Raw genomic sequence first — 12,314 nt, 5'->3', positions numbered from 1 at the left:
TAGTTAATTCAAATAGGTGCTGAATTGATGGTTCAAATGCCCAGATAAAAAATGTATGTTAGGTTAATATAATATTGTAGAAGATATGGATTTTGCGGAAGTGATGAAATACTCTACACTTAAGTTAGTTACATGTCATTACTGGGAGCTATTATTTGAATAATTGTACATATTGTTTTTTTCAAAATATTGAATATTTTAAATATTTTATAGATTCATTGTTGAAATACTCTTTTAGAGTATCACCAAAAATGCACGTTGTAAAATATATTATTCGTGTGTTGTAGCCACTTTTTAGGATATATATGAAAATATTTCACAAAATGGTCACTTTTTCATGAAATGGTCAAGCCAATTTAGGTCTGTGTAATTATTTTCACACTGTGGTCGCTCACTCTGTGTATTTATATACAACATTTATTGGACACGTAAAGTTTGATTATATCCATTAACCATGTGCCCATGTCAAATACAATAAGAAGGTACTATCTATATTACATACAACTTACTATTATACTGCAATTACCAGACTATCTGAAATGTGTAGACTGTAAATGATAGTTATTGGTTTTGATAAGTCATAAATCATAATTATAATGTCACATCAGCATTTTGGTAATACCTTAATATGAATGTGTGTAGTTGTTGTATGGATCATTTTATCACATTAAATTCTAAAGGTTAACCTATCTACGTAGTATACTTGGTTAGCTTACAAGAGCGCAATAGATGTGATGTGCAAATGGCCACATAAAAAATTCATTAATGTGTCCATCTTGTGAAAAGAAATTAAACTTAACCTAAGATTATTCATTACATTATTTCAAATTAGTAAATGATAAATAATATGGTAAGCATATGAATATTTTATTTATATGCTACTGTTTTTTTTTCACCTACCTATATATGATTTATTTATAGAGCCTACAACTGGCAGAAACTAAAATAGGTGAAAAAAATATTAATATTTGTAACTATATACTATATAGTACCCTAAGTACATAGGTACCTAAAATGTTATTGCAATTTAAAATGATATTATAATATATGATATTTTACATGTTATGTAGAATATTTTTTTTCATTTTTCAAGAATATAAATATTTTTTATTAATACAACATGTATAATAATTTAGATTCATTCAATGAAGCAATTTCAAAATTGTGATGTACTATTAATTTGTCTGATTCAGAAAATGCTATTAATCTTGGGTGTGAAACGAAGAAAAAAACAATGTATAAGTTCTCTTTTTCAAAATATTGATGATGATGATAATGCTGATTCCTCTTCAGATGAAAATGAGGAACAGTGTTATATTCATGTATTTAATATATTAGTTTTAAACTAACAATTGTGTTAATAACTATATTAATATTTTATAGAAGTTGCAGGAAGTACATCATAATTTTATACGTAGAATATCATGTTTTAATTAACTTCAAATCCTCCAATAGAACATTCCAATCAAGGTGATGATAATGTAAGAACTGTGGTACCAGTAATTATAACGGTTAATAGGTTCACCATACAATATTTATTAATATTAATGCCTATCTATAAACAAAATTTATATATTTCTATTTCTATTTTATTTTTATATGTTATTAATTTTATGTATTTATGTATGTAGATATTAAAATACAATCTTATATTAAAATGTTTAAAAATATGTTTAATAAGTATCACATCAATATCAAATCAAAATGTTGTTTCACCACCATACTCGTGTCCTACGCCATTGTTGAAGGCTATGATAGAAAATGGAAATTTTTCTCAAAATACATCATCAATGGTAATAATTATGTATTAATTGTTTGTATTGTACACCACTCACCTGTTCATGTTTTTATAATCACTTATGATATACTATATACTATATAGTGATGTAACTGTTTTTTGTGCTAATGTTTTTTAATGATATATGTTAGCTATTTGGAAAACATTTAAGTTGAATTACATATTTAGTTTAGTAATATTCAATTAATTTGACATACATGTAACTTCAATAACATCAATGGACATCTTTTATTATGTTAACTATGTATAATATTAGTTTTTAATTTAAATTTGTTTTAAGATACTTGTTAGTGCGGATAATCGACGCTCCACTGTACATAAACAACTCCAACAACCTCATTTGACATCCTATCAGATCATCTCACACGCAACATCGATATGAATACCATTGTCTCCAGTCAAACAATTTAACGACAAGTACTAAACACACATACTTGAGCCTTGTGTGAAAGATACAAACATCCCACAAAATAAAACAAATAATGCATCTTCAGCTAATATACTTACATCCTTTATACATTTTTAGATGAATTTAAATCTATAATTATACCCCTACCCATCTTGACCCTGTAATTTCTAAACTAATTGACTACAAAAATGATAAATAACGTATACACTTCAGAGTTTGCTCTCTCTGCATTAAATTATGAAACACAACAGGCAATCCTAAAATAAAAAGACAGCAGTATCATGAACTGCTTATCTAAAATAAAATATGTAGATTATTAATCTGAATTTTAAAATTATTAAACTAAATAAATTGAGTTATTTTTTTTTCATGTTAAATAAAAATGTTGAAAAATAAAATATTAATTTCAGTGAAACTTGCAAAACAAATATTTGGTATAATAATAGTTTGCTAAAATAATACAAAAATATTTCCATAATCAAACTATCAAATATGAAAAAAATTAAAAATAATAATTTACTTTATTATAAATGTAGGTAAATCTACACAATGAAATAGGTAATAACATCAGAATAAACATTAAAGTAAGACATGAAATAGTAATATAATTTTAACAACTAAGCTAATATTTACTGAGCAGTCATTTTGTATAATTCTGGTGGAATAGGTTGGTTAGACTTTTTTAAAACATCAATAAGGGGAGAAGCGTTGAGTTTATCATATTGAGAAAACAAAGTAATAGCTGAACCTGTTTTTCCTGCTCTGCCAGTCCTACCAACTCTGTGAACATACTCTTCAATATTCAAAGGAAAATCATAGTTAATAACCAAACTGATATCATGAATATCTATTCCTCTGGATGCCACATCTGTAGCAATAAGAATGGATACAACACCATTGCGTATATCGGCCAATGATGCTTCTCGATCAGCTTGTACTCTTCCACCATGTATGCATCTATAAATCAAAAGGCTGGTTTCAAATTTTATTCATAAAATGTAATAATGTTTGTTCTATTACCTGCACTCAATATTTATACTGTTGAAATGTTCATACATTTTGTCAACCGATGTTTTTTTGCGCATAAATATTATGACTTTATCATCCTCGGAGAGGTAATTGCTAATGAAGTCATCCAACCAATCTTCCTTTTGATGTTCTTTAAGTATTATAATTTTTTGAGTTACAGTATCCACAGTAGATAAATCAAGAGAACCGACTGTAATATGTAATGGATTTTTTGCAAAGTAATTGGCCAAATTTTGAACAGCTACTGGCCATGTGGCGCTCGTCAAAATTGTTTGCTTATCTGGGCGTATATGTCTTAGAGACAATTCTATTTGATTCTTAAAACCCATATCTAACATGCGATCTGCTTCATCAAGGACCATATAAGATACGTGATCGAGTTTAACAGCTTGTATACCAACCAAATCATTAAGCCTTCCTGGTGTGGCCACAATAATGTCTGGTTTCTTAGCTTGTATAAGTTGTTGATGAGTTACTGCTGATACGCCACCACCGTATACACATACAACTTTAATATTGTTATGTAAATATTTTGTTATTTCATCGTGGATTTGTAATACCAGCTCTCTTGTTGGTCCCAATATAAGCACAGATGGTCCAATACGTTTATTGCGTGGAGTGGGCTGTTGAATCAAATGAATTAAAGCTGGCAGTATGTATGCCAATGTCTTGCCTGTACCCGTTTGCGCAATGGCTATTAAGTCATGTCCACTCATAATTATAGGCCAGGCTTGACACTGAATGGGCGAGGGTGTGGTAAAATTTTGTTTTTTAATCACTTTCATGATATCTGGATATGAGCTAAAAGCATGCTCAAATGTTTTTACTGGCTTCGGTATTGTTCGGGTATATTCAGCGCCATCCACATACTTAACGGTAATCTCGTTTTGAGCAGTTCTGAATGACTGAACTTCCTCGTCGGACATAGCCTTTACTTGGCTATGCTCCACATAGAAATCCTTTTTGATCGGTGGCAACAATTTTAACAACTCGAGCTCTTTTTCCCTGTTCTCTCGGAGGACTTCCTCCCAAACATCGTCGCTGCAATTGATCTTCTCTTCCGGCGACACCGCTCGCTTGACTAATCGCGGCCTGCCTGCACCACCACCACCGCCACCATCACGGGGTTTTCGTCTTGGCGGTGGCGGTGGCGTGGAAATCGTTTCTGACCGCACCAATTTTCCGACGATTTTCTCGATCATGTCACTGGCCAAACGCTGCGAGTCTTCACTGCCAATTATTTTTACGTTTCGAGTGTCCTCCGTGTCACCGTTGGTTAGTTTTACCATCGCGCCGCTATCCTGTTGGATGCTCTTAATCGTAGCCCCGCCACGACCGATCACCAGACCAGCCATAGCTGACTCAATCACCAAGAGAGTAGACATGGAAGTTGGTTAAAGGTATACGGAAAATAGATATAAACGGCGGGAATAGAACCCTCGGCCGAAGGAAAGTGGTAAAATTGAAAATTAGAATGTTATAAATGACGCGTGTAAACAACGCAACGAAAAATGAACGCTCCAAGAAGAACACTGGACACTAGACACAATAAGACCGAAAGTAGGAGTGAATAAATGATTGTAACTATCTTCCATTTTGGGTCCAGCTTTGACAATTGATCAATTTTATGTTAATATTATATGTCGACAGAATTTCGACAATCTGTTGCTGATAACCTGATATCTGGCCTGATAACTGACCGTATCAGTGATAAGATCAAACGGGCCTTTGTTCAACAACTTACAGGCTCGAAAACGATACTTTTTTAACTGTTTTTTTTTACAAATTCTATCGTTATAAAATGAACTTCATTACATTACCCTCATTACTGTCGTCCGCCATCGTGTACCTACATACCACAGAACATAGAGAGAGTATGATACTTTCAACTACTCAACTCAAACACGATAGATACGTGTAAAAGTTTACTCACACCAAAGCATGCATAATATTATCAGACGTGAAAATATACGATTTCTTTTTCAAATAAAATTATGTAAACTAGAGTGTTGACAAAGTTTTTCGCAAGGCAAGAGGACCATGAATGTCTTTAGACTAATTCAACTTGTGTGGAGACTTGTTTGAGTAAGATATTCAATCGTAAATTTAACAATATTATCGCCATAGAATGAAATATCAATGTCAGTTTCAAATAAGTAAGTTATGGTGATGAATATTTTAATTACTTATTTTCATACTATTCACGGCCCAATTTGTATGTTTTTTTTTGTAGATGCTAAGGACCAGTGAAGATAATGATGCATCATTCATATTCTAATCATGAAAATATAAATGTACAATGGATCGAGACTGAACTCCACTGGAAATCATTTACGGCCAAAACTACAAACAATATTTTTGATGAATCAGAAGAAACAATAAATATAAAAGAGTGATCCATAACATTTTTGGTAAAATTGTATTTAATACAACTATCTTACTGTGTATCCATTATCATTTACCTCATAAAATATTCAAAAGTCTTTGTTCATTGATTGCCAACGCTTTAGGTTATTATTTATGTATATTATGACATATCTATATCATATTGGCACTGTACTCATATCTATGAACGTCCAAAGTATGTGAACCTTAGAATGAAATATCAATGTCAATAAATTGTTTAAATTATTTTATGCAATAAATTGAACGAATTGAACATTAACACTTATCGGTTATAAACATCAACTACAGGTTCTGATATAATATATTCTATGTAAATAATTAATAAAAAAAAGAGATTGAGAATTGATTGACAAATCATTATGCATTTTTCTAAAATTCCATGAAAAGTAGCAGTTTACAGAGATTCATACACTAGGAAATCTAAAAATATTCTCTACGACAAGGAATTAGTTTATAATTCTACCCTGTATCTGAATAATAAAATTTGTATTTCACAAAAATGAAATCGCAATTATTTGACATTCAGTCGGCATTATATTAAAAAACGACCAGAAATCAGATAAATATACAGTTTTTTCTCCAAATATTATATTACACAACAGAATTTATTCAACTATTGATTTACATTTTGATTTCAGATAATATATTATACATCAATGTGGATAAAACCTATCACCAATGATTATCGTTATGTATTATACCTTCCGCTCTGTCAACACTTATTCAGTTTCAAATAAGTTAAGTAAGTTATGGGTGATGAATATTTTAATTACTTATTTTTATGCTATTCACGGCCCAATTTGTATATGTTCTTTTGGAGATGCTAAGGACCAGTGAAGATAATGACGCATCATTCATATTCTAATCACCAAAATATAAATGTACAATGGATTGAGACTGAACTCCACTGGAAATCATTTACAGCCAAAACTACAAACAATATTTTTGACGAAACAGAAGAAACAATAAATATAAAATAGTGAACCATAAAATTTTTGGTAAAATTGTATTTAATACTACAATCTTACTGTGTATTTGTCGTAGGCATATAGTCAAATCAGGCATTTTATTAAATGCCTAGGCATATAGTCAAAGAAATTAATGTTTATGTAATTTTACTATCCGCCTAGACATTTAGTTAAATGTCTATTTCGTGTCAGGCAAATAATAAAAAAAACATTTTGTATTATTTTAAAAATTTAAATATATTTTCTATCAGTTATTTATTGCTATTTTATACATAAAAATGTATGTATTATTTATTAATATGTCAAACACGTAGAAAATAAAATAATAATAATAATAACACAATAATTATGTGAAATAATATAATATTTAATTTCGTGTCCACTACTACAATTGTTTTTAAAAATGAAATCATAAAAAATAAATTAAAAGTTATAATATAATTACAAGATTTTGTTACCTATTACTTGTTGTCACATGTTGTTATTTATTGGCATTTGCTGGAACATTTGAGATTTTTCTTAAAATATAAGCACCGATTGGTTTGACATTGCCGCTTTCCTGATTGACATTGACATTTAACAAAACCTTGACCGTCGTAAATTGACAAGTTTGCTACTGCTTCACGTATGAACACAAATTTCTTTTTTTACTTTGCTGTTTTCTAAGCCATTATTTGACATTATTTAAAGTTATTTTCTTAAACACCAATTTTTTATTTTACTCACATCCGTACCAATTTGATAAACGCCATTCCGAATGTCTATTACTAACCTATTTATATTTTGACTATCGAGAGGTCCTCGGTCTACTTTTGGAACACTTAATACTATTTGATCACCAACCTTTATTTCTTTAAATAGTTTTTCACTATTTTACGGTACTCAATATAGATAAGGTTCTCATACAACCAAGGTAAAAACCAATGGAACTTTTATTTTTATTTAATAAGAATTTATAGTACAGTGTACTCGTCTACTCGTACTATAGACTATACTGACTGTAGCCTATAGGGTATACAATATACTCGTACTATCATCTACGTCTATCACAACTAATTATTTATTACCTGTATATATTTATAAATTCATTTTTAAAACAATAGTAATAATGCACACAAAATTAAACATATTATTTCATATACTAACGTGTTTTTCATATTAATAAATAATACATAGCTTCTTTATACGTAAAATAGCAATAAATAACTGATAGAAAATATATTTAAATTTTTTAAATAATACAAAATGTTTTTTTATTATTTGCCTGACATGAAATAGGCATTTAACTAAATGTCTAAGCGGATAATAAAATTACATAAACATAAAATTCTTTGACTATATACCTAGGCATTTAACAAAATGCCTGATTTGACTATATGCCTACAACATATCCGTTATCATTTACCTCATAAAATATTCAACAGTCTTTGTTCATTGATTGCCAACGCTGTAGGTTATTATTTATGTATATTATGACATATCTATATCAAATTGGCACTATACTCATATCTATGAACTTCCAAAGTATGTGTTCATGTTTATGGGATGTAATATTTAAATTTTTTTGTATTCTTCTGAGTAATTGTGCATAAATTACATCCACCTGTGCTCAATTTAATAGACTCGGCTTAATAGTATTTTATCAGTTTATTTTTTATGTTTAATTTCAAAATATTCAAGATAACTCACTTCTGCATTATGTTTAGTTTGAAAAGTTTCATTAACTGTGTCAATACGTTTTCTTTATTGTAACTTGTGAAAATGAAAAATCTGTAGATTTCTCTTGAATACTGATGGTACTCTTGGAATGTGAGCACATTCCATTCGCATTCAACCGTTTTATTCACAATGGTTTCTGCTTTCCGTTTTGTTTCATTTCTAAAATTGAATATGTATATTATTTTCTCCCACATAAATTTCAGTTACTTACTCTTATCGGAAATGTTGTTATTACGTTTTATCGATTTCTTCAATCAAAAATTTAAATAAATTAAAAATATTTCTTTCAATTTTATAAATTAGAGTGTTGACTTCATTCATGGATAGAGTGCAAATTACAAAGTTTTTCTCAAGGCAAGTGGACCATGAATATCTTTAGACTAATTCAACTTGGGTGGAGACTTGTTTGAGTAAAATATCCAACTGTAAATTTTACAATATCATCTTAGAATGAAATATCAATGTCAATAAATTGTTTAAATTATTTTATGTAATAAATTGAACGAATTGAACATTAACACTTATCGGTTATAAACATCAACTACAGGTTCTGATATAATATATTCTATGTAAATAAATAAAAAAAAGAGATTGAGAATTGATTGACAAATCATTATGCATTTTTCTAAAATTCCATGAAAAGTAGCTGTTTACAGAGATTCATACACTAGAAAATCTAAAAATATTCTCTACGACAAGTAATTAGTTTATAATTCTACCCTGTATCTGAATAATAAAATTTGTATTTCACAAAAATGAAATCGCAATTATTTGACATTCAGTTGGCATTATATTAAAAAACGACCAGAAATCAGATAAATATACAGTTTTTTCTCCAAATATTATATTACACAACAGAATTTATTGTTCAACTATTGATGTACATTTTGATTTCAGATAATATATTATACATCAATGTGGATAAAACCAATATCAATACAATATACAATATCATCGCCTTAGAATGAAATATCAATGTCAATAAATTTTTTAAATTATTTTTTGAAATAAATTTACCAAATGACACTATTTGGTCAATATTAGATGTTAAGTTCAATTAAATCGAAAGGATAATACTTTATTTTGTATGACTGAAGTATAGTTTTTGTAAAACAGATTAAAAAATGGGTGAAATTATGTTAGATAATGTATATTTAATACATTTTTTCATGTGTGAAATAACCCAATTTGTTTAATTTGAACTTATTATCAAATGCGATTTTAATATTTTTTGTTCCATCTCCCGGTTCAAAAGCTGAAGTTTTAAGTTTGTTACACACAAGTAATAATTAATATATTACTTTATCTTATAATAATGTATTAAATGTTATTCAACTCAATTTTCCTTGTATAATTTTTGTATACAATTGTTCATGTACATCCATTGATTCCAATTTTTTTTATCATTCTTTGGCTTGTTTTTACCATATCTGGTTATGTGTTGGTTAACACTAAACAGCCGATGGTAGATTTTATTACGGCAGAATTCCGTGGGTTAAATGTCTGTTAACATAAACCGGACATTGTGAGAATGGCCCTACGAGTAGATTCTAATTTGCAATATGCTTATTTTTGTATTACTTTTTTAGTTATAAAGTTTTTTTCTTCCTTTGTACAGTTGTATCGTACTTCTTTCATTTTTTGTAAATGTTTACTAGCTAATTTCTAATTATACAACCATACAGCCAAGATTTATTAACCACAAAGGAGAGAAGTTTAGTTACCTGCAGTTTAAAAGTATAAGGAAACTGTTAATATATCCAATGCATATCCAATTAGGAAAGAATTGTGTGAACTGGATTGAAATATTGATATGATGTTCAGTTGCAATTTTTAATACTAAGAAGTTACTATTTTATATCCCTGTGATAAACCTATTTGAGTACTTAACCTATGCAAAGTATATTTAATACTGTTATACATCACATACTGAAGGCACATTTGGATATCACAAAGTAGTCCTATTTGTGATGTTACATTTCGCATCAACTTCACTCAACCTGGCGTTTAACATCTATATAATAACATCTCAGAGAAGTTTATATAGTCATATAAACATTTATAATCAACTTCATGTTTTTGCAATATATTGCGTATTTTAATTGATCACCATGCCTGTTTTTTTATGTGTTAATCAATTCCCAGTACTTGTCTTAACTCTTTGGACAAATCAAAAAATGTTTTCATTGGTAACATTTAAAAAATATTTTTCGATCCAATCATGGACACTTGAAATTTTTCCACAATAACTTTTTAAGAGTGTTTTAAGTTAGAATTTTGACAAATTTCATTAAAATCAGGAAATTTTACAAGCTAATTTGTAAGTATGTAGGTAGATAAAAATTCCTAAAATATTTAATTATTTTACCAAAGAATTGAAAATGTAATACTAAATTCATAATAATATGTAGTTTATTCTGAAATCAAAAATATCTGAAAAAACACTCAACATTTTTTTCTTAGACATTAGAAGTTCAAATTTTGACAAATTCAATTAAATATTAAACATAACAGGTACCTATTTAAATTAAGAATGACAACTTTAATTATTTGTTGTAATTAGTAATTCAATAATATCATTCTTGGGAACTCGAAAGTAGTAACCATACTTTTTATTCATATATTATTATACTTTATACATTCAATGTCATTTCAAAACATTTAGATTCACTTTGAGCTATTTATAAAGCACGCAGAGATAATCACTCAATCTCACCGTTCTGTGGTATTGGATTTAAAGTTAATGACAATAATAAAGTACATACATATATACTATTATAATAATTAATAACTAGTATCGACAGTATCGCCCATTGGTTTTTTTTCTCCAGAAAAACCGTTTTAATTGTAAAATTAACACACTCCAAAACAAGGTATGCTTGTTAGTGGCAACACATACAAATTCAACAAACATTTTATACAAATTTTTAATTGTATTCATTACTTCCAATACAATATCCAATACTAATGCCGGGTTAAATGAACAATCACTAAACATTAAACGAATCAATAGTGAGCTAATGGTCCTTTCAACTTGATTCAGTGGTACATGATTGGTCCATTAAATTAAAACATTTTTCATGCAACCTGGTATTATTGAATTACAGTTTATCAGAAGAAAAGACAGAGAAGTTATTTATCATCCATAGTAAGTACTCCAATTTTGGTATTTAACTTGCCTTAACGGTAACATATTATTTTATGTAAAATGTTTATTTTTCTCCTATACAAGCGGAGTTATTGGTGCGACAAAAGTGCTTGCATATGTATATAGGTAATTAATATTAATTGGTATATATATTGTATAAAAAATGCATTGTTTTTGCAAAAATTAAATCAGCATACAGTACTAAATACTAATACTAATAAATTACTTTAAATTTAATAGCAATATCATAAAGGGAACAAATAGGCGCCTAACTGGCAACCGTTCTGCTGTACAGTAGAACTCAAGTATACATCATCTTTGAGTAGGTCATTACTCGTTTGTGATAAAATCAACGCATTCTAACAACGATTTTCAGCAGAGACAGTATGTAAAGCTTCAGCCTTTTATCATATAAATATTATATTTAATTAAAAAATAATAAATTTGCATTAATTATTCTAGTAATTCATTTTACTATTTATAGTAAGTATAAACTAAATACAATTAATCAAAATGTTTTCAAGATGTAATTGTGATGTATAAATTATAAAATAAGTATAACTATATACGTAAAAGTTTCAAAGCCCTACGAAAAATATATTTTTATTACAATAAAATCACTAAAATGATAATCCTATGTTTATATATATCGAATTATGTCCTAATTTAAGTCATGACTTACAGAAAGATAAAAAATGTGAAATGTCTATAAATAGCTCAAAAAGAGTGAAATTATTTTGAAAATTACACCATTTATGGAAAATGATAATATTATAGACATTTTGAGTAGCTATAGTTCTTTGTTTTTTATTACAATTTACAACAATATAAGAAAAT

General features: G+C 28.3%; 1 protein-coding gene and 1 long non-coding RNA gene across 2 annotated transcripts; one reads left to right on the top strand and one right to left on the bottom strand.

The window, feature by feature from the left end:
* Nucleotides 1-2,709: 2,709 nt before the first annotated feature.
* On the bottom strand, nt 2,710-4,835 carry LOC111035100 (probable ATP-dependent RNA helicase DDX43). The gene is made up of 2 exons (XM_022316612.1): nt 3,228-4,835; nt 2,710-3,164 (listed from the first exon to the last, which is right to left on the bottom strand). The coding sequence occupies exons 1-2, from the start codon at nt 4,619-4,621 to the stop codon at nt 2,837-2,839; spliced, it is 1,722 nt and encodes a 573-aa protein (XP_022172304.1). The 5' UTR covers nt 4,622-4,835; the 3' UTR covers nt 2,710-2,836.
* A 116-nt stretch (nt 4,836-4,951) lies between these two features.
* Nucleotides 4,952-9,391, top strand: LOC111035101. The gene is made up of 4 exons (XR_002604612.1): nt 4,952-5,392; nt 5,470-5,647; nt 6,281-6,640; nt 9,227-9,391. It is a non-coding gene; the product is annotated as an uncharacterized LOC111035101 (long non-coding RNA).
* The last annotated feature ends 2,923 nt before the right edge of the window (nt 9,392-12,314 follow it).

This window comes from Myzus persicae, unplaced genomic scaffold (assembly GCF_001856785.1).
Source record: "Myzus persicae strain clone G006 unplaced genomic scaffold, MPER_G0061.0, whole genome shotgun sequence".
NCBI lineage: Eukaryota > Metazoa > Arthropoda > Insecta > Hemiptera > Aphididae > Myzus > Myzus persicae.
Note: the sequence above shows the minus strand (reverse complement) of the source record. Positions and strands in the feature narration are given on the sequence as shown.